This window comes from Cyprinodon tularosa, unplaced genomic scaffold (assembly GCF_016077235.1).
Source record: "Cyprinodon tularosa strain WSP-4 unplaced genomic scaffold, ASM1607723v1 ctg2, whole genome shotgun sequence".
NCBI classification, from domain to species: Eukaryota; Metazoa; Chordata; class Actinopteri; order Cyprinodontiformes; family Cyprinodontidae; genus Cyprinodon; species Cyprinodon tularosa.
The window spans coordinates 1,643,257-1,666,677 of NW_024038733.1; the positions used below are offsets into that span (position 1 = coordinate 1,643,257).

At 36.5% G+C, this 23,421-nt stretch overlaps 1 protein-coding gene across 6 annotated transcripts in view; it reads right to left on the reverse strand.

Moving 5' to 3' along the window:
* Positions 1 to 23,421, reverse strand: part of clstn3 (calsyntenin 3) — a 44,333-nt gene that overhangs the window by 10,018 nt on the left and 10,894 nt on the right. For all 6 annotated transcript variants that reach the window (XM_038284252.1, XM_038284250.1, XM_038284251.1 and 3 more), the window contains 11 exons: positions 22,209 to 22,331; positions 16,603 to 16,813; positions 16,254 to 16,462; positions 13,984 to 14,133; positions 11,471 to 11,656; positions 11,027 to 11,314; positions 10,575 to 10,687; positions 6,006 to 6,165; positions 5,329 to 5,388; positions 5,067 to 5,215; positions 3,328 to 3,476 (listed from right to left, as the gene is read on the reverse strand). In XM_038284252.1, coding sequence (XP_038140180.1) covers positions 3,328 to 3,476; positions 5,067 to 5,215; positions 5,329 to 5,388; positions 6,006 to 6,165; positions 10,575 to 10,687; positions 11,027 to 11,314; positions 11,471 to 11,656; positions 13,984 to 14,133; positions 16,254 to 16,462; positions 16,603 to 16,813; positions 22,209 to 22,331 — 1,798 coding nt within the window. The remainder of the gene's footprint in view (positions 1 to 3,327; positions 3,477 to 5,066; positions 5,216 to 5,328; positions 5,389 to 6,005; positions 6,166 to 10,574; positions 10,688 to 11,026; positions 11,315 to 11,470; positions 11,657 to 13,983; positions 14,134 to 16,253; positions 16,463 to 16,602; positions 16,814 to 22,208; positions 22,332 to 23,421) is intronic.

Here is a 23,421-nt window from a genome sequence, read left to right on the forward strand (position 1 = left end):
ACTCTGAAATGTTTCGCTTCCTCTTTTTTTTTTTTTCTCCTCTTAGATTGAAATAAGTGAAGTCAATCTGAAACAGACCCTTCTAACAATCAAACCATGAAACAATTCTTAATTTTCTTTAAATCTAATATAAAAAATAGAACATTAATACGTTATTAAATGTTTTTTAACAAATAGTAGGTATCTTTTTTCTGTAGTGCTCATCTATAGCAAGTAAACACTTAATTAATGCTGCATGTAGGGGAATCCTGATCTCATATTGATACTGGGAATCGGTCAGCCAAAAAAATAAATATCGGAATATACTGATCTGCCTTAAAAAATCTCTAATATTAGAAAGTACTTCTATATACTTTGTGTAAGGAATGGGTCAGTTGTTTTCATACCTGATGTTGTTGAGAATTGTTCTCTACTTATTAAATGTCATTTGATCAAGACTTTTCTATCATTACACACTACAAAATAGGTAATAAAAGTATGTATAAGTCATGCTGATGTTGTATTGGGTCAATGTCAGTATCAGTCAATGCTCAAAGATCCAACATCAGAATTATATAGGAAATTAAAACGTTGTATCAGGACATCCCTACTACATGTTTTTTAAGTTTTTTTTTAATATAATGAAGAGTAGATTTCATTTAATTTGAGATATTTATAAACATTATGTCAATGTGCTTTAGAAGACAATTGATCCAGTTATGTAAATTATTGTTACCCTCACAGGTATAGGGGAGGATGTTCTTTTACCGAGTTGATCATCAAAATAAGTGGTCCTCCTAATTGTCAGTCATTCTGGTGATATATTTACATAAGGCTGTCCTACGTGCTCGTCCCCATTTTCACTTACCGGTCGTGAGTATGACATAGTCGAAAAACTGTAAATCTACAGGGTTGTGCATGTGCATTTTTTTTAAAAAGTGGAGAGGGCGGGTCTTTTAAAAAAATGTACCAACAATACCTTTAACAGAATGTAAGATATCTCCTTTTTTTTTTTTTTTTTTTGTAAATGCAACTAAATGCAACTCAAAAATCAAACTGAGTAGTTAACTCCATCATTTGTTTTTAAATGTATGCTATGGAGACTGATTAGATTTTTATTAGCCAGTGCGACTGAGTTAAACTGTCGTACAAAACAGAAACCCAGGACAGATAACCCCACAGTGTGATAGTGTATTTATCCTTTAATTAAGAATTTATTTGTAAAAGAAGCAAAAAAACAAACCATTTATTTATTTTTTCCTTTTTTATCAAAAGCTTCTAAAGATCTGTCAATAAGGGAAAAACAATTTGTTTCCCCTCAAAATTAAACCACAATGTCAATTTTTTTTTTTTTTTAAAGCCCAAAGGCTTATGAGGAGGAGATCAAACCAATGTTGAACATGACTTCAGGCAAGCTTTCCCGACAGCTCACTCCTCCTCTTCCCACATGCGCCAACATCTTTAAACAGCCTGTGACATGCTAAATAAAAACAGTTTAACAGTATAAATATATATTATACTGGCTCAACACTGTCAAGTTGAGGTTGGGATTTAAACTCAAAGCAGCACCACTGCAGAAAGCAAACAAACAAGCAAAACTGAAATCAGATATGAAAAAAAAAAAAAAAACTATATGCCTGGTATGTTTTCCACCGTGAGAATAAAACTAACAAATGCAACCACAACGTTATAAATGGAAATTTCCTGCAAAAATACAAAATAAATGTTAAAATCAATGGCCTATTTCTACAGTTTATTTACCCATTTTCCCTAAAATTCCCCATCATATGTGAAAGGGTATTAAGCTGATTAAGTGGTGTGAGTCTGTGTGCCTTATATCCACTATCAGAGTTAGCAGCTGCTTCTATAGGCCTCTCCAGAAGGGCCTGCTGTTCAGCCATCTGGGTGACTCCTGGGCTCAAATCAGTCTAATCTTCGCACACGTAATAAAATGTGGCAAATTGAAGAAAAAAAGTACTCCTCTGGAGCAGAAAGCAGGGGGGGGATCTCTTGATGCCCTTGAATCCCTGGGATCTTTAAATCATTAGATGGAAAAAAACACCATAAGCTTGAAGCTTGACGTTATAATCATCTTAACTTTATAAAGCTTTCACTTTTTTCATATTTATGATGGTTTTTAAGACCAAACACTTAGACTTAGCCCTGATTTTTCTTTATTTCTTTCCTTGTCTACATAACTACAATTATTACAATATAATTTTATCAGTATGATATCACTATTATACATTACAAATGAAAAGGTCTGTAAAAATATTTCTAATAGTTACCAACAAGGTACAAATAAAAGTACACCAGATCACTAACATAGAAGGAAGGGAATAATAATTAAATACAAGTATAAATCATCAATTCCCTTCATCTTCCAGTTCATAGAAACAAATTTGGCATCTTTTCAGGGTAACCCTTTGATTATTCCATGGTTTAACACCAGCAACAGAAAAACACAATTATTTTAACCGACCAGACCTGGGTTCAAAATCCAACCTGCGTCTGCAGTCCTCCTCTTTTAATTCAAGTATGTTCTGTAACTTTTCTGGTAAATATTTATTCTTAGGTTTAAAGGACCACAGGATATGTCTTTCAGTAAAGTATTTTACTAAGACTGCAATGGCAAAACATAACCAGAGTATGAAACGGTAGTTTTGGAAAAGTGGCTTCTCTCTTCCTTAGTCGTTTTTTTGGTTCATATTGACATAGGATTATTATTTTTTTTTTTAAAGGACACCCTCTCACCAGCTTCAGTTGGATCTTTTTCTTTTGTTCAGGATTTGAGACACTTTTATCTCCAGCACTCTCGACTTGACTGTCTTTTTCACGCCACAAAGGAATGTGGTGTTTGAGGCGCTGCTTTATCATTATTTTGACATTTAGAGGGTAGAAATAATTTGAGTTATCCGAACTGACCTAAAACATTGAAAAGTCTAAATTTCAGCTTTATAACCTCTTCATTAAATGAGTCTTATAATCATGTTGGTGTCTTGCCCTTTTAATTTGTGTCTACATACTGTTTCTAAACACCATGGACCTGCTTGTTTAGAGTCTGTCTGCCTCATGTGCTTTTAATAGTAGTAAACTATATTTGATGCTTTGCTTTCTTACTGCAAGTAAATCCTTACAGCTTTATATGTAAAAAAAAAATAATCCAGTTTTAAGAGCTTCCCAGAAACAAATGTTTTCTTTTCAAAAATCAAGAGACATGCTTAGTTTGTGGACCAATTTGCCCTCTACTCTCCCTTTTTCTTAAAGGGGAAATATGTCCCTCTAAAAATTCTCTGCAGTTTGTTTAAGTTTCAGATAAAGTTTTTATTCATTAATGCGTATGTTTACCTGAGGGAAGTGGTGAGCTTGAGGGGACGGACTCCAGGGGTGGCGAAGCGCAGCGAATTCCTGTAAGTGACCTGCTGAACAGCCCGGTTGAAGCTCTCGATGTCATCTCCCTCCAGCACCAGGACAGACTGACTTGGGTTTACGTGGACCTGAGGGTTCAAGTAATTAAAAATTGTACCAGAGAAGGTGCCCTCTGTGAAATCTATTACAGCCTGTGGTCTTTTTTTCACACTATGACACATTATAACCCCAAAAATCTATTTTACTTTTGGTATTTAATATGAAAGATAGTAGATGCTAAATATATATATGGTTTTCAAATTTTCTGAATGTTCTACAAAAAAAACCCCCAAAACTAAAATCTATGGAGAACCTTCTGTTCAGCTGCATTTGCTCTAATAATCCAAAGATAAACTACCTTTGAAAGTCACTTAACTAGTTCTGTAATAGTAGGCCTCTCTGACAGGCAAGCACAATAAAGTTAGAAGGCCTCAGAGGTGTGTGTTTGACATTTTTTTTTAATTATACTGTTAATTGTACCTTTAAAAAACCCCAATAGCACTATGCTGTGTAGCCATTATAGGGTAACCATATGGAAGACGCTCTGATCAGATGACACCAAAACGTGTGTGTCACAAAAACACCATTAAAACACAGTGATTGCAGCATTGTGCTGTGGGGTTACTTTTCTTCAGGACTGCTGAGGATAGTGATCAGAGCTGACAGTAAGTGTGATGCAGCTCAATAAGGGAGAGTATGAAACCAGCAGGATCATGACGCAAAATATGCATCCAGAGCATATTAGATCAAAGCATTTTCAAGTTAGAACCTGATAACTAATGTTTAAAGATGCACTCCATCCATTCTGAGTAACAGCTAGTTTATAAAGAAATCCCCCTCAAACAAATATGTATTTAATATTCCAGATAAATTAGTTGAGGAACCAAAGGTACTTTGAACCATTGATTATTGGAAGGTAGTTTGAATAAGGTTTCACATATTGCAGATGTTAAACTAAATTCCTTTCCTAAACTTTGCATGTATGGATTTTTCCTACTACTATAGACAGACCCTGGAAAACTATGCTGGACCTTAACTGTAAACTGCTATCTTGTTCTCGAGGAACTTACCTTTATGATTAGGGGTAAATATTCAGCATTTTAAAAGGTATGGAGAATTTTTTTTTCCCAATGAAAAATAAGTGATTGAACAAATTTGGGCAATTTTGTGTTATTGCTGTTATATGGGGAGCTTTGTCAATGATAAATAGAAAGAATTTAAGCTCTGGTGGGTTCCAGTATGTGGACCACCTATAACTAATTTAAATGACACAATTTCAACTGAATTTACATAAGTTTGTCACCTTGCTATTCTCTGTTGTTAATACTTTTCTTTTCTATCTTCTGACTTACATTTCTGTATGCTTGACTGATAGATGGTGTTTATTTTGTTTAAAACATGAAAGCAATAAATAGACAAATTTTTGCATAACTTCTCAAACGTTTTATAATTTCTCTCCAAAGCAAAGAATGTTTTGTTTAAGGCACTACAGTAAGAAATTAGTCACAAAGTGGCTTCATAAATAAATTTGAAATCTTAATGTTATTCCTTAAAGATCACCTTTTATAAATTCTATCCAAACAAAACTAGAAAATATCCCAAACTTTGGTCTATCTGTATGTTTATCACTATAGCAGCAAAGACAGTTCAAACAACCTGCAGCTCTCCCAGGGCATTACCTTCATCCCAGAACCAAGAGTTTCCAGGTCGCCAAAGTCCAAGCCCTCCCTGCAGGCGTACAGGCACTCCACTACGCTGTGAGGCTCCACACTGCCAGGACGCACCGTCACCCCTGACAGCAGGCCATGGTAACCGCCTACGTACTTCACTAGAGAGTGAACCAAGATTGAATACTGTAACGTACAGTTATTTGCCCCCTATAGTTGCATCAGCAACAAGAGAGAAGATCAGCTGAGGGTTTGTTTGAAACTTGAAGGTCACCTGAGTCTTTCCCCTCTGGGATGGTGTTGTTTAGTATCTCCTTCTGCTTCTCTTCAGGCTCTATTGGGAAAAACACAGAGAGGCAGAAAACAGACAACACTGTCATACTGTGAAAGACTCTTCAGCAGAGTCAGGTATGAAGAGACAGAAGGTGCAAAGACACAAAGAAAGCAGGGAATATATGGAAACAAAGTATGAATAAACAACACATACATGCAGAATAGAGAACACTGGGGTGGATCTTCAAAAATGCTATGTCTCCTTATTATCTGGCACCAGCTGCCAGCAGGCAGACAGAAGACAATGTGGATGAAACACTGAATGTGTCTGTGTTTGTGTCTTTTCTATGGTAATTGGCTGCCAGCGCTCCCCATTTTAACGAGCGGTTATGCTGTAAGTGGCTCATAGCTGTCTGCCCCCTGTGTTGTTCTGCTACTCTAAATAATTGATAAGTCATTTATATTATTAGACCTTAAAGACAAGACGCAGCTACCGCTCTGACTGAAATGAGGAGCGCGATCTAATATGTCCCTACGGCTCACCCTGACACGCCTCATGGGGGGCTTCATAGAGCGCAGCTGGCCATCTTTGCAACTGATATTTGACTGAAATGACATTTCCGCTCTGGAGGAATGTTAAAATGAAAATGGATCATTAAGCTGAAAAGAAATACATACCCCAGCAAGCACCGATGATCATCCTTTGACGGGGCGCAGGGTTCGGGATGGCTCCGTTGTCATGGATGAGGGCGGGGTCAAAGGTGACCCCATCCACATATAGCGTCACTGATGGGAACTGGACGCTGAGGGATAGATGATGCCATTCACTGTCACACACCTGTTGGACAGAAAGACAGAATAAATGGGAATTTCAGGAAGACCTGACACATCTGCAGGGACATTTTTTTGTTTGAACTTAAAAAAGAAAAGAGAACCTCCTCTGGGCAGCTGCATTATTATAGATGGATGTTTAGATATATGCGTACTACTAGCATGGTTTTACATTTGTTAGGTACAGTAAACTCTTTATTGTTAGCACCCTCTAAAGGCTCACAAGGTAAATCAGGAAAAGGAGGGAGAAGATTACTAATGAAAAACAAAAGAAAAGAAAAAAAAATCCCTTTATGTAAATTGACTTCTTTAAATTTGAATTTCCCAACTAATAAGCAGCTCTTTATGTATTATGGGATTAGAAGAATGTGGATATTTCACAGCTTTTATGACATCTGTTCAAAAACAAACCTACCCTTATTTTAATTATATAACTGCAGGACTTATAATGATTATTAAATGAGGATTTTTAAATAAGAATTAGATTATCCCACAGTTACTTCCATTATTTAACAGAGAGTTTTGTGAACATTTTATTACTTCTGTAAAAAACAGATGATGGTTTAAAGTTGAACCATGGGATGCATTTAAAGTTGTTTAGAGAACCCCCCCCCCCAACCCAAAGCCCTTTTTAATTTTTTTCATTCTAACAGTCAATGAAAAGACAAAATAGGATGGGACAAAAATTATTTTTCTAATAAAAAAAAATCTAATTATTGGAAAAATAGAAGGCGTAAAATAAAATCTGAAAATCCCCAAATTTTTAAATTTTCTTAATAATACTTTCACATACCAATTAACCTGTTGTCCATACTTCTCAGACTACATAGGGAGCCCATTCTTCTAATACTTTGCTATTAGTTTTTTAGACATTTTGATGTTTTTTTCAAAAGCATTCTGAAATTTTGGCTGATTCTCATTTTGTTTTTCATTCCAGCTATGAAAATGTTGCGACCTGGTTAGGCTTTGTCAGTGACAAAAGACACAGATTTTGTTTCTATTTCTTTAGAGGAAACTATAAATCAAAATGGCAAAGATTTCAAACAAATAATATTCAATATACAGCAAGGTTAAATAATATACTTGTTGGAAAGTTTTTGTACAGAAGGTTTCTTGTTGTGTAAGGTTTTTTTATTAATTTCATATGCCGCTCTTGTAAATTAATTAAATACACAGAGTCCTGACATGTTTGATTATTATACTTGATGCTAACGGCGTGCCAGATTTTGTGTAGGTTTAAAATGTATCGTCTAGGGAGTGGCGGCATGGTGGTTAGGGCATTGCGCTTGGACCCTTGAGGTTCTGAGTTCAAGCCCCACTCCCACAGACTGCCACTCTGGGTTCCTGAGCAAGACCCTTAACCCCACACTACTCCTGGTTGCCGTACAATGGCAGCCCAGGGGAAGGGTTAAATGCAGAGAGTTTATTTTGTTTCTCTGTAGTTGTGACAGTGTAATGACAATAAAAAGCTGGGGGGAAAAAAGGCTGATGTGATGTTTCCTTTTCCCCCATGTGCCCTAATCTAATCAGAGCAAACAATAAGGAGATGGGTTAAAAGGTCAGCTCAACTTTAAGCGTTCAGTATGCTGATGTAGGTGAATTATTATCAGTGCAGAGTCTGCAAAACATAGCATTAGATTACGATTTGCATGTTTTCTAAGGGCTACTCTATAAAGCCTGGAACTTAACACTAATCCAGACATTTTGAATTGAAAAAGCTTCCTGGATGGGAAGCGAAACGTCTTCGAACTTGGAAACAAAGTCCAGTGTTTTATTTATTTTTTTAGTTTTTTGGAATGGCTATGACCTGGATGATTGAAAATCTTCACCAGCATATTAGATTAAATAATGTTATTGTTTTGTCATTGAAGCAACATTTCTGAGGTTCTTCCCTAAACAATAGCAGTGATCTAAAAGTGAATAACCTTAATACACAGTCTCTAATTTGTCCCCAACATATATTTGGCAGCCTTGGCTTTATCAGAATCAGTGTTCCTTACCCTATCAGATCTCAAGGTAAAATATATATATAAAGGAGCATAGATATGTATGTCCTTATAATACAAGGCTGATAGGCATTCGTGTGACAGCTGAGGCTTTCCAAAAACTGTTAATCTGCAGTAGATAGTTTTTAATTTCTGAGATTTCTTTATTTTTATTGATGTTTCTTATTATTTAAGGATACGCTGCACAATATGCTGCCAAGATGCAAGAAGGGAATAGAGAAAAAGTAACAAAAATCCACTGAAAAGATATTTAAAAAAGTATTAGTGATATAGCCCACTTTAAGAAACAACAAAAAAGGCTGGATCAATATAAAAACATTTTTTCCCCCTAACTGTAAATCTAAAAACTGAAGCTAAATCAGGTAATTACTTTTAGAAAGAAAGAAGGTGTGCTAGGGGAATACATTCTTCAATATACTTTCCACATTTTACTGAATAGTTTTTGTTAAATCCAAGTTATCATACCTACATACTTGTTTTCTGTTTCTTTATATAAACAGAAGCAAAAAACTGAGAGAATGGCAATTATAAAGATAAGGGTAGGGGGAGCAGGGAGAAAGACTGGAGTAACAAGATAATGTGGTTTAGACAGAAGGCTTTAACAAATCTCCTCTGTATCAGCCCAGCTTTTTTAATCAGAGCAACTTCAGACAGTCTGAGACCAAATCTTCAGACAAAACAATCCCCTTCCCTCCCAAAAACAGTCACGCATCAAAGGAGATAAGACCACAAAAACACAGGCTCGGTAAGAAAATCCATGCTTTTATCGATTTTATAAAGTTTACTTCTTGCTTTCATGTACTTTGATGAGCAAATAATAAAATGCAAAAAAGCCTCTGCAGGATCTCTTATATGTGTCAAACTACAGTTTTGGAGGCAGACTTTATAATGAAGAAGCAATTTAGCCATTGGATTTGGATAGTTTGGATCACAGCACATCTAAAAATTACATAACACCTCACTTTGGCCTTGTCAACTGGTTTGACATTCCTACTCTAATATCCTGGGTTTTCTTATGCTCTATTTTTTCAGTTTTGGAACAAGATCCGGTTAAATTTCCAAATTTCCTAAGGATTTACATGAAATTGCAAGTGTGCACTGTATTTTTTTTTATAAACCATGTATGTAAATGTCTGTTTTAAGCAGATATTTCATGCTTCACTACAAACCCGACCATATGTTTGAGTCAAAGCCCCTAATTTCAGTCACATCTGACCAACCCAGATCATTCCAGCAGGGTTTAGTGAACTCCACATGTTTATGTTTGTAGGACAAAAACATTGATTATAAGTTGTTATAGAGACCTGTGAGCTTTAGAGATCATTTTATCTCCCTCACTAACCCGCTCACTGCTTGTTGTTGGCACAAAATGCTGGACTCTCATCCAGCCAAGCAGCCGGCTGCTAAATGTAACTGAACTAAAGCTCATTTATACCCAAGGGACGCAAACCATACAGGTATGAAGGTATAAAAAATTGCAACACCACCAGTAATAATTTTCAAGTGTCAGTTTTTCCTACTGTAATAAAAGTATAATGTTTTTTAAGGCTTTATAGCAAGGGTGGCAAGCTGCTTCACAGATACATCAAGGTTAAAAATATTGTGGCACGGATGTCTGAACTTAATCATCTATATAAACATATACGTTTTATAACTAAATCTAAAAAAAAAGCAAATTATTTAAGCATCTATGTGACCAAGGCTAGTAATAAATGCATTGATGGAAAATTTGTTTGCTTGCTAATTGTGGTGGCTGTTGAAATATTTGCCTCTCCTTGTGCAAATGTATGTTTATTTGTTGTCGTTATAATGCTGGACATAAAGAGATGTAGCATGAACAGCAAAAGCAGTCATTTTATCAGACTGAGAGGTTCTTACTGGTATAAATCCTGCAGCTGGAGCCAATTTATAGCATTTGATTTCACATACATAAAGGAAATTATTAATTATAGCTAAAAACTGCTGATGGCTCTCATCATAGCAAGAGAAACGTGTGGGAGATAATGAAACTGGAAACTAAACGCTAATATCTTTATATTGGACTGAAAACGAATGTAGAAAATAGAAGAAAAGCTGTCTGACCGATACACAAATTGAATTCTGTCCTGGTTTTTGTTATCCTTTCACAGGTAGATAATTGCACAATCCGTTAGTCAGACTGCAGCTTCAAATGATGGATGATGCACACAGCATGAAACGTTTAAATTAAGCAGTTACTCTATAAAAAGCCTTAGAGATAAGAGGGAAAATACGTTCAATCTTCATACTGCAGCGCGTAACATCAAAGATTATACACAAACCATGCTGTAGAAAGGAAATTAACTACTAAACCTCCCCGGTTTTATTTGATATTCTGGATAGAAATAAATGGGAAACAATTAGAAACAAGGGAAGAAGATTTCTCCAGCACCTGTTCCAGCTTCCAGAGGAACTTGACGGGCCGTGCAGCTGAGACATCGGGCCAGTAGAAGAGGGAAAGGCGGCAGCCGTGGACGGAAAGCGAATAATGAGAGTAGGAGTCATCTGTAGAGCAGAGGAATAAAAAGATAATTGCTGGTTTTATTGCTCCAGAGAATAAAGTCATGCAATTGATTTAAATTGGAGTCATGTGAATTTAAAGTAAAGGTTTGTGTTTTTGTGCAAGGTGCTCGTTCAAATCAAAAATGACTTATTTATTTTTATTTACTCTGTAATTTGTTTGATTCTTTGTAGCTTTAATGCAGAAACAGTAAAAAAAAAAAAACAATATTTTTACTTTACACAAAATGACCATGCATTTAGCCATTTTGACACTGCGTTGCATCAAAGCCATAAATACCTGCAAAACAAAAGGATTATTTAAAAAAAAAAAACATTACACACCATTCTTTACTGTGCTGCACACAATAGTTTCCTCGTCCTTGCGATTTGCTCTGGACTGAGTAGTTGAAGGCTGGATGTTGGCGCCACCCCTACGCATCCACAGCTGGAGGGTGAAGTGGTCACCTGACAGAGCGGACACAACTGAGTTGGGAACCACTGCAACGTGATTCGATCCGTTAAAAGAGAAGACCAGAGAAGAATCAGAAGAGGGGAGAGTGGGAAGAGCTGCAGTCCAGTTGGCTGCCGGAGACGGAGGTGGGAGGAGGTCCACTTCGCCCCTGACGGCACCTGATTAAAAAAAAATTTAAAAAATGCCTTAACAAAATGATATATTTATATTTCCTTTTCTCCTTGTTTCCTTTCTTAATGTTTTCTCTTTATGTCATTTAAATTATTATCCCCTTCTAGATTAATTTGATTCTTGGATTTAAACTTCAAACTTACCACAGAGTCGGCGAACAGATCGGTCAGAGTAGCTGTCTCTGTCACATCCCTTCCCAATATGGCCGGTCTGAAGCTCTACGGTGGCCTGGATGTTCCACACTGTTTCTTCGCAGGTCTCCAAATGCAGGCTGGGGAACAGGGGAATGCTGCCTGATCCGGGTGTGTACTCCACACGCTTTGTCCATCCTTAAATCGAAAGGAGTGGATCAGAATTTTACATTTTACAACACGACTCTGATGTTACACTGGATGGGGGGATTTTAAGATCCAATGGATAACGTAACTCTGTCTAGAGAACACAAAGCTACATTTGGAAACTTATGCAAAGACTACATTTGAATAAAAACAACACAGAGACATGATATCAAAGCTTTAAAAAAAATTGCTCATTTTGAAATGTATGACAGCTTAGAAATTGTGCATTGCAAAGAATTTCATCATTTCTTTTAACCACAGTCTGTTGATGTTTTACAAAATAAACAAGATATTTCATAGATCTTTCATTTCATACACATACTGACACAGATACTACAAGGGATGCATTGGTCTCTATTTTTTTCTTTGTGGGAATACTTTATCCTAAGATTTGGAGACTTCTTACTTCCTCCATCTTCTTAACATTTCTTTGTTATGAAATCTTTACAGCTTTACTGTCATAACTGTTTCTTCAACTTTGATGTCATGGTAATAGCGTATAATTGAACAAATGAACAAATACAATGTCAAAGTTTATGTGTTTAAGCTGCTAGAGCTGTGATTTTCTTTCAGTTTTCTCTCCGTTTAATGTTGATGAAATTAGCTTTATGCTTTCTACACGTTTTGCTCTCAGGGTTTTTCCTCAACATGTAGCAGACTGCCACTGAAAGTTATCACTGCTTCGCTGAAGTTAGTCCAATAAGCTCTTTTTTGTGATCCTATAGGCCTTTTGACTGACATCTGAGCTCACTCTCCTAGGGTTCTCACCAGCTCATTTCAGTGCAACATCTCAGTAAGCTGAAAATTATCACAATTATGATGAAATTAGGCTTTCTCACCAAATTTAATGCTTAAAGGCCACAGAAATAGTGTTTACTTGCTTACTTGCACATAAACGTGAAAGACCTGTCTGAGGCAGCGCAATGAAAACTGAGTGAAAACAATTAAAAGCGCCCACAGTGTCGGCCCCCTCCACGGTAGACTGTGCCATCGACTCAGACTCACCCTGAATGTGTTTGCAGGCAGGTAAACATATATGCACCTGCAGCTCTAGCAGACAGAGAGAGTAACCTTTGAAGCCAGAAGTGGAGTGAGTACTCGTTTTTTGTTCATATAAGAGTATTAAGTGATTCAGAGTTTAAACATTTTTCTTTCCCTGGGTCAAGGCTATTGAGAGAATACCATTGTCTTTGAATATTCTCTTTGTTTGAATATTCTCTTTGAGTTTTCCTTGAACATTACTTCCATGTCTAGCCATGTTTTCTGCTGGATGAAGCCAGGGATGGAGGAGCAGGTGAGATGATTGTTTTCCTGATTTCTATAGAAGGAACCCCTGGTTCAGTAATGCTGTGTTAATGTGCATAATTTTTAAGGGAAAAACTACTAAAGGTACTTTTTTTTATCTCCATCAACTATGTCTAGTAGTTTTCTACTTCTAGCTCTGTGATTAGTTGTGTTTCTCCCATTTGGAGCCATTAACAGTCATTGTTACTATTAACTTGGTCTTTCTTTCTCAAAAAAAGTGGACTTAATTCTGCGATTCTATGTTTGACTTTGTCTCTTTCCTGAATAGAGCCGCTGACGGAGCTATAGTCACCATTAGATCCGTTTTTTTTTTGTTTTGTTTAGACTTTACCATAGAAAGTATGTCATTTCATGGCTCAATGCTCAACTCTTTTGCAAGTATTTGAAATATGTTTTAAACCCCTTTTGGTTGTTCTAAATGGCCACCGATGCTCACCTAGCTCTACTTCAAGTTTTTTCCCAGTACAAGAAAGTAGTTCCTCCCCACTTTTGCCACATGCTTGCACAGGATGAGGGATTGCTGTAAGATCAGTGGCTCATATAACTGACTGGGTCTCTTTAGATAAATATGTTCTTAAAAAAATGGTATTAAATGATATGATATTGCCTGCATAAGATTGCAGCTAAAACAAAATTAGACAATGTTTGACTGATTCTGATAGACAGATTAACTGAATGTAGATCAAATGCAGTTCCTGATAACAGGAGAGGCTGGTTTTGTAAGACCTGTAGAGAGGATCTTTGTGGTGAATTGGCATGATACAAATAAACATAAGTGAGTGATATATCATTTAATCATCTCCCTGTTATTTTACAAAGCCTTAAGATGATTTGCAACACAGCTCATGGTCTAATGATGCAACCATGATTAAGCCGAATAGCTGCCCACTCATTTCTAACTTTAAGTGGAAATTTCATCCAAAAATTATTGAATGAAACAACAAAATCACACGTCTAACGCCTCCACGGAGTAACTACGGAATAAAATCCAAGGCAGAAAAAGGAGTGAGTACCAGTCCAGCCGGGTTTGCAGGACGGCTTAACCGTGACAACAACCTGGGCATCAGCCTGCGCACGGTTCTTCCCACAGTCAAAGGCGGTCACCCAGAAGGTGTGAACACGCTGCTGCTTGGAATCCAAAGGCTCTGTATTCTTAATGTTACCTAGGAGACAGAAGGACAAAGAGGACACGACATAATGAGAAAAATAGAAAGAGAAATAGAGGGTTAGTCACCAACAACAAGCTTATTCAACTCCGTGAAAAAAAAAAACTCCTGAAGCTTCGTGTGTGCTCTAACGAAGTCAGAAGAGTGTTTAAAGCTTCTCTTTCAGGCCAAAAAAGAAAGATAAATAACATGGAGCAGGTTAAAAACAGATGGGTGTTTCCTGGTTTTATAGATAAGGGTGAACAAAGTGAGTATCTGTGAAGAGCTGACAGCACCCTGCATGCTGCCTGACAAACCGCAGGTAAGGGGGAGAAGATGCTTTGACACAAACAGATGAAAAACAAAGGGAGAAACAGAAAAGGCGATGCAAAAAACAAAAGAAATGCATCAAAACAAGAACAATAGATCACCGTGTGAAAACAGAAAGAAGCTGCTCATCTTCTACAGAGCCCTTCCAGATCTGGAAAATTCTGCAGAGTCATTCTATTACAGGGTCTCTTCAGCTGCTGGGTCACATTTCCAATCCAGCAACAACCGAGCCCCCACTGTGCAACAAGGGACTGAAAAACCCATAGAATCTAATGAGCTAGAAAGAAAAAACAACTGAGCTATATTAAACTAAACAGCTGTAGAAGAGATTTTGTAGAAACGGAAAACAAGGTCCACCCCCACAAAGTCTATTTTAACACCTCGTTGTTTGTACCTGAGGCTTGAAGACTTATAATAATTCTCTTAAATGTTCCACTGCATAAATATTATCTGATTTTTTTTTTTACTTGTTTGATTGTAAGAGTTAGGCGTCATATTGTATACTCTCTCCACATACTCTAATCACGTATGGAGAAAAATTCTAGATATTTTTCCAAAGTTTTATGTTAAAAAATGCAAAAAAAGTCAAAACCAAGAAAAGCCCAAATGGAGGACTAAGGTGCTTCAGTCACATTTAAGTACATAATTGTACTTAACCCTGAAAACTCCCAGGGTTAAACACCAGTCCAATAACTAAACATGGAGATAGAGGATGGAAAGAGAGACAGAAGTCACAAAATAGTGAAATAAACCCAAAAAGGGCTGCAAAATTTTACTGCAGCCGGAGCTTCAATGGAATGACCCAGTCAAAGTTTAGACCTACATCACATTGGAACTCTGTGCAACACTTAAAACTTGTTCAGGGACACTTTTAAGATTTTTTTTTAGGCACTAGTGGCCTTTATTTCATTATTTGTGTAGGCAAACATTAAATGGGATTAGAGAGAGGGGGGAAAAAATGCGGCTGGGCCTCAAACCTGCGACAGCACAGTCAAGGACCAAAGCATCATAGCATGGGTCACACAGTTAACCATTGCACCACCACCACACCCAGTCAAGGTCACTTTTGATCCAGTTCCAGCAAAAAAGAAAAACTGTCTAAGTTTAGAGAGTTAACCCTAAAAAGACTGCAGTAAATAATTTAGAGGTTGTCAATATAAATTCCAAAAAAGTTCAAAAACAATCCACGAGGCTTTGTTTCCGAGTTTAAAGACGTTTGCATCCCATTCAGGAAGCTTTTTTAATTCAAGCTGGAGAGATGTGAAGTTTTTGAAATTAAAAAAGCTTCCTGGATGGGAAGCAGTACGTCTTCAAACTTGGAAACAAAGTTCAGTGGATTGTTTTTTAACTTTTTTTGGAATGACTATGACCTGGATGGCTGAGAATCTTCACCAGCATTGTAATATAAACAGCAATATAAACTTTTTTTTCCCAATACATTTTCTTGTTTTCTGAATTTCTTACAATTTACTTTCCCAGCTTTTCCACAACACTATTTCTGAGAAATAAACTCTTTGTACTTTTAGTACTATTTTAGTATTATTAGTTTACATTTAGAGACAACTTGGTTCCATCTGATTTCATTTAATTATATAAGAAAAAAGAGGGCTAAAACATAATTTTCCTTCCTCTTCACAAACATGCACTGGTTGGTGTTTGTCCTCCATCACAACAAATTGTAATAAACTCCAATTCAATGTTCGGTTATAAACTAATTAAAAAAGGTTAAAGGGGTGTGAATGTTTTTGTGCAGCACAGTAAGTTTTTTTTCCAAAGCTCTTTGAGTGTGCGACTGTGAGCCATCTCACCATCGTTGTCAATAGCAAAGGGCACATTGGGAGTGATGATGTCATAGAAGCAGATCTGGCTGTACTGCGGGGAGCAGTCGGCATCCAGAGCCTCCACCTGCACAATCCTGTCAAACAGACGGCCCTCTGGGACTGAAGCCTCGTAGCGACGCTCCACAAACACCGGGGAGAACTCGTTGACGTCGTTCACACGAACATGTACAGTGGCCCTGAGGGGAAGGGGAGGAGGAGTGGGAGGCCAAGCAGAAGCAGAGAGATAATATGATCTCCCTACAGGAAGCTGGAGACTTATTACAGCAGATCTACTGAATGTGATTATTGGTAAAAGAATGGCTGGAAAGAGTCTAACTTGTGTGATTTCTTGCTGTTGACTCCATCAGGTCCTTCGCCACAGTCATAAGCCTGGATGGTAAAGCTGTGCTCCCGCTGGCTCTCACAGTCCAGTGGATCTTTTGACCGGACCAGACCCTCACCGGTAGAGCGATCCAGAACCACGGCTTCAAACTGGACTGAACCAGAGCCAGAGGGGCCATTATGAACCCGAAAGCCACAGATTTCACCTGGGATAAGAATAGCAATACATCAGCATCAGTTATATGATAAACGTGCACTCTCACATACACTTACAGGAGCTTGGATCCGGTTACTTACATACTTACCAATTTTTATCATCAGCTACCACTTTATACATTTGGTATTGAATAATACTGTATATACTTCAGTGATGGTATCAAGGTGTTGCTGTATTGTAGCTGTGGTTCTATATCAGTTGGATGTGCTGTTATTTTTACATTGCTCTTTGCAGGTGATGAAGCTGACTAATGAAGTTTTGTCAATCTCTCTCTTTTCTCTTCTCTTTCTTTCACCTTTTCACCCATTTCTTCTAATTTCTCTCTCCTCTTCTACTTTGTCAATGTAGTGTCCACATAACATGAATTATTTCCTAAATAAACCATAATAAAACTATTTACATATATAAATCAAGAGGAGCACTATGCCAAAAGCGATATTGCTTCACTTGTGAGAGTAGAATCTGTTGCGCCTTTCTGGCATTAAGACAACAATTCTTATTGCCAGACAGGACACTTTAAAAAAAAAATATATATATATAAACGGTTAGACATTTGTTTTTAAATTAAGGTTACATCTTATTTTCTCCTGATTATTATGTGTTATTTATGAGAACAGCTTTTGCCCAGCCTCCACCTGAATAATGACTGCTGATTTCCTCTTCTTTTATAAAGCACTCGGTCAGTTCATTCAATCAGGCAAATTGTTTATTATTTGTGTGAAATGACCAAAAATTGCTCAAAATATTTTTAAACACTCTGATGATTTATTAAAGGCATTTATCAAGCTGATAACAAATGCAGTGCTGCAGTACTGTATTCTAATTGTAGGTAAGTTTAATTAGTATAACAGTGGGTTGATTTTATCCATGGCACAAGGAGTGCTTTGGAAAATATTTTAAAAGGTGTAGGTGTAAGCAGTGATGCATCACAATGGTCTTAATAAGTGTAATTACATCCCAGTGCTCATTTTGACCCTTGTTAATAACATACTGGTTGACTAGAAAAAAGTGTGGGATTGTCTGGGGCTGTGCTTCATTGGTTCTGGTTTGAATGGTGGACCAGCAAAACTTTGTGTCACTCGTTAGTTACATGTGTGAGCCAACAAAGAATAATTGCTACAACCGTTAATTGGATTAATTATGATTAATTGATTACAAAGATAATCGTCGATTAATTCAATAATCAAAGCTGAACGAGCAATGGTCTCAGAGCATTAATTAAGCCAAAACTCTCTGATGAACACATTGAACACCTTACAGCCTGATTGGTCAGCTATTGTACTGATTTAATGAAAAAAAATGGCAACACATTTATTTGTACTACTGCAATTATTTTTATTTAAAGTGTATATAGTCATGATTGATGTTTGCTTATGCTGAATGTTTGCAAATTCTTCATTTGTGCTAACGACCTTGGCTAATAAAGCTGATTCTAATTTTCCTAATGGAGAACACTCAACTATATATTTTATATTTATTTAATTTTTGTCCAAAATTCTTTGGATAAACATATATAGGAACTAAAATGCTTCAGTTGTAATTATTTTACAGGAATCATTTGGGAAGATACTAGTTGCAGAAAAAATGATTTTGTTTTAAAACAAAATTTCCTTGCAATGTTCTATTTCCCTGTTGAATAAATGTATTAAAAACACTATTATTTGAAATTATGATAATATAATCCTAAACCATGAAGACAGGCTAAAACCTCATGGAGCGATCCTATTCCTGGTGTTGGGTTTTGACAGTGGGAAGAAGCTTTCTCTCTGAAACCACTAAATTATTTAAATATGCAGTCCTTCAAAGAACAGAGAACCTCTGCTTATCTTTGAAAAGACTTGGTCTCTGTGGGATCTCCCTTTTAGACCCACTTGTGTTACTGACCTGTTACTGACAAAGAACATTTTCCTGTTTTGTTTGCCCCTCTTCCTGCTTGTTAAACATCTTGTTGGGAAAAAAAAACATCCATATATTTTTTAACAGATGCATTTCTTACAAGATGTGTTATGTTGTCTTTTCCATGTTTTGAATAAATATAGTTTATTTATTTATTATTGCTGGATACTAGGGCTGCAACCAACGATTATCTTGCAAATCGATAATTTTTTCCATTGATCGATAAATAATCGGATAGCGAAAGGTTCCCTAAAGTAGACTTTTCACTAAATTATACCAGGTGATACCAAAACTTTTCCACTTGAGGTTTTCTGGACAGAAAAACAAGTGTTTTTATCCTAAAAGCAAAATGTTTATATATTTTTGGTAAAATTGCTGCTCTAAGTGGGTTGCTCTGTTAGCTAAAGACACGTTTTAGAGTCTCTACACTCCAGTTAACGATGAATCGATTACTACATTAGCTGACGATTATTTCCATAATTGATTTATCAATTAATCTGATTATCTGTTTAACCCTAGCTTGTATACAATAATACCTCAGAGAAGTATAATCTAAATTCAAGCCACTAAATCTCCAAAAAAACAGAAGTTTAACAATAAGGCATCCAATACACTAAACTTGTTTATATTATGATAAATCTGCAGCAATCTAATGTAGAATAAACTAAACTGATATCTGGAGATGCCTTTTATGTAAGCGTTTATCTCAAAAGTCCTTTATTCATGGAACAGATTAAAAAAACAACTGCAACAGCAACTGAAAATTAAAAAGCTCAGAATAGCAGCAGATAACTATCGGCTGGTGAAAGTCAAAGGTTTGTGCTCAAGCAGCTAATTTCCTCTTCCGTCGTGACACTGGCTCAATATATTTCAGGAAGGCCTGTAGTAATTCAAGTTGATCGTCCATAATTTTACTGAACGTGGTTATTTCCAGGACTGGGAGTGAAAACGTGATCACCTGATTTCATCAGGCTGCAGAGAAGTACAGGGCTTGCTGATTGCTCCTGCAGCAAAAGCTTGAATTACACTGATGAGCTAAAAATAGAGGGCTATTTTTCTGAACACATTGCCTTTAATATTTAGGGAGTCTTTGGGGAAATATTGCTGATGCCAGGAGTATTATAGCCCTAAATGGAAAAAATAAATATGTGTCATTTACTACTAAAAGCCCAATGCAATGAAGGAAACAAAAATAAAACACATCTTTAGATCGTCACATGACGGCACCATTTATTCATATGAAATTAGATTGTTTCTTTATCTTGGGGGTCAATAACTGAAAAAATGGTCTAGAATTATGATTTTATTTGTAATAAACATTTCCTTAGACAGTATAGAAAATACATACAATAACCTCTTCTTTTGTCCAGCATTAAATAAGATTTCTGTTTTAGCTAGACATACATTCCCAAAATTATTTGTATATAGGAAATGCCAGAAAAATCTTAGATTTTTTTTTTTTTTTTATGTGTTGCTTCTTCAAATTCACACATTTATACTTTAATCTGCATCATAGTATGTGTAATCTGCCTTTAAATGGAGGGGCACCTCTGTTATGGTGTGAATGTGTGAATCAACCCAAGAACCAAATAATAAAAAAGGCCTTTTGAAGGTGCTAGCTACAACTGATGAGAGCATCTTATTAGCCACAGTGAACTGGGTCCTATACCCCCATTGGCAGAAATGCCACTCAGAGAAGAAGAAGCCATTAATCCAAAAGCAACATAAAAAACAGTTTGAAAATAGATTGTAGCAGATATATGTTATTTTATAGATAAATCCTTAGGTCTAATGAAAGAAAAGTTAAGATGTTTAGCCATAAATACAATTGCTACATCCTGATGTAGTGACGTGTGAATAATTAAGATTACACATCTGAACACTATCCTCACTGTTAGAAGACAACTTTTATTGTCATTTTGTAAACAGAGTGTATACAAAAACAAATTTTGTTTTGTACAGCTTTAAGAACCTTTCCATTCCATAAAGTGCAGTAGTGATTAAATGTAAACAGCATGGGAGATAGGCAATATGCAGTATTTTGGTTTGGGGTTATCAGTGTGATGCAGATTTTGTGACATGATTTTGAGTTTTTTTCAACAGTTCAGCTGTCTGATGGCGGTGGAGAAGAAGCTGTTTAGGAATCTGCTGGACCTGCATTGAATGCTGTGAAGCCTCTTCCCAGATGGCAGCCGGGAGACAACAGTCCATGGTGGGGGTGTGAGGGGTCATTGATGATGTTTCGGGCTCGAGACAAGGGGCCCATAACATCATAGATGACAGCATCATGTTGCGCAGAGGTAGGTGGTAAATAGCTCCATTTATTGAGTTTTGTTTGCTTGAGTATTTTACTGATAAAAGTATACTTTTAGGAGTAGTTTTAGTGCACCTCACTTTTACACAATATTATCATGAAATATCGCTACTCTAAATTGGCCTGTAACTTGTGGGTAACTTCACTGAAAAAATAAGAGGCACATTTAAACCTAAAATACAACAGACACAGGCAGACACTTTAAGTTTTACTAAAATAAGTATTTTCTTTATACGCAATCCTTTTTATTTTAAGGTTACTTTTTTTTCTGCTGAGACTCTAGGTGAAGAGTATATACAGAAAAAAAATCTTATCAGTGGAGGTAGTTTACCCTGTTCCATCATGCATCTTTTACATACTTTAGGAAATGTTTTCATATGTTACCCATTTCTTCTATTTCGATTCTCTTATATGATAAAACTTGGATTTTGATGAGTGTTTCTACCTGAATTCTTTTTATCCCTCATTTTGTGTTGGTATTTATTACTTTCTTTTATTGTGAAAAAACATAAGGAATTTGTACATAATCTTATGGTCTGTCTGATTTAGGTCATTTTAAATAGTACACAGTTACTCGGCACTGGAGTAGCCTTTTTACCATGTACTTTTTTTTACTCTTACCTGAGTAATTAATTAGACGGCTGCCTTTTACTCAAGTAGAAATATGTTGAAGCAGTGCTACTTTTACTCAAGTACATTTTTTGGATGTACTCTTCCCACCTCTGATGTTGTGTAGCTATTTTTACAGCAGGAAGGGCTGGTGCATGTTGCATAAGAGATGATGTCATGAGCAAGAAGGCTATAAAACTTGACAACAAATGGGTTTCCCAACCGGACAACGACCCTTAGCAGCTGAGAGGCGCTCTTAATGGTAGTAAATGGTAATCACAATGTCCTAATCTCAGTCCAAAAGATCAGTGGATATATAATCATTAGTGTTTTAAAGCAGGGCTGCATAAAAACCAGAGTCAGATACACCACAGGAGTAATGGATCAATATTTAAGAAAACTTTTGTATGAGGCTCGCAGAAGGAAACTGTTTCTGACTGACCTAAATTGTATAATTTAAATGGAAATGTATGTACATTTCTGATTTTCAAGAGATTTAACAGTGTTTATAAAAAAACAAAACTCATATAAACTGTATTATTATTATTGATGTAGGTGGTATTACCAGCATAGTGAAGTGGAGCATCTTTGTCCAGAGCAAAGAGAGGGGGATTGAGCAGGACGGTGTTGTCGTTCTCCATGACAATCCCCTGGTACTCTGTCTCGATCCATGGCTTGTGCTTATTGGCTGAGAGAAAAGACCGAAGAAGCTTTGGGTTAAACGGAGCAATTACAAGGAACCAATGCATCTATTTTTAACAGTCAATTATATGGGAGGGACATAGTGAGAGTGTGTATCGGTGGGAAAAGAAAAACACAGAGAAAATCATGTGTGAGCACAAATAGTCTGATAACGTTCACAGTTGATGTTTTTTCCTCCATTTTTATTCTAAGCACCCTCCAGCGAGACAGTCCTTATTTGTTTCCATCAAACAGACACTGACAGAAATATTCAGCTCCAATCTGCCAGCTAGAGTGCTCTGCAACAGGCGCGAGTCAGAAGCAAGCGCCTAAGGATAACTCCAGCCTTTAATTGCAAAATAATTATTAATCCTTGAACAGAATGTTCTGCGCTGAGTGATCAAAGGCCAAGGTAATGAGCCAGAAGGATGACGATTTTACACACCGACAACGAGTAAAAACAAAAGGCAGAGCGCCCTCCCTTTTGCTGTCCCTGATCTTCAAAACTCAGAGTCTGCAGAGTTTGAAATCAGACACGGGCACAAGGTTTCAGTCTTTGTTGTGGCCACAGTCAATCTTCTAGAAAATCAGACTGGAACTAATTTTGCAGTCTGAGTGCCACCAGAAGAAAAAGAAAAATACATAAAAAACACCTCTGGTTATGAATCTTATCAAACCTCTTTTACTTCAAACACAGAGCCGGGCATCATTTGAATTCTCTTTGCCTTAGAGCACCAAAGCCTTTCATATTCCTTTGCTGCTAAATTTAAATATGCTCTTTTCTACTGATGGAAAATACCCGGCCGAGGTATTTTACTAAAGCACTTCTATTTTATAAAATATCTCCTTTACTAGGAACTGAAAAGATATTACATATTTACTTCATATTTATGTACTGTTATACTGTTTGCTTTATCTACAGTATTTATAACACTACAGTTTTGACCTGTCAATCATTAATTTTAATGTAAATTACCCAAGATACCAAATCGGCTTGAGTGGCAGTGATTATTATGTTGGGATAAGGATTTAACTTTGTGCAGAAATTATACTTTGAAAATAAATTTTTCAGGAATTATGCACTGTATGAGAAATTG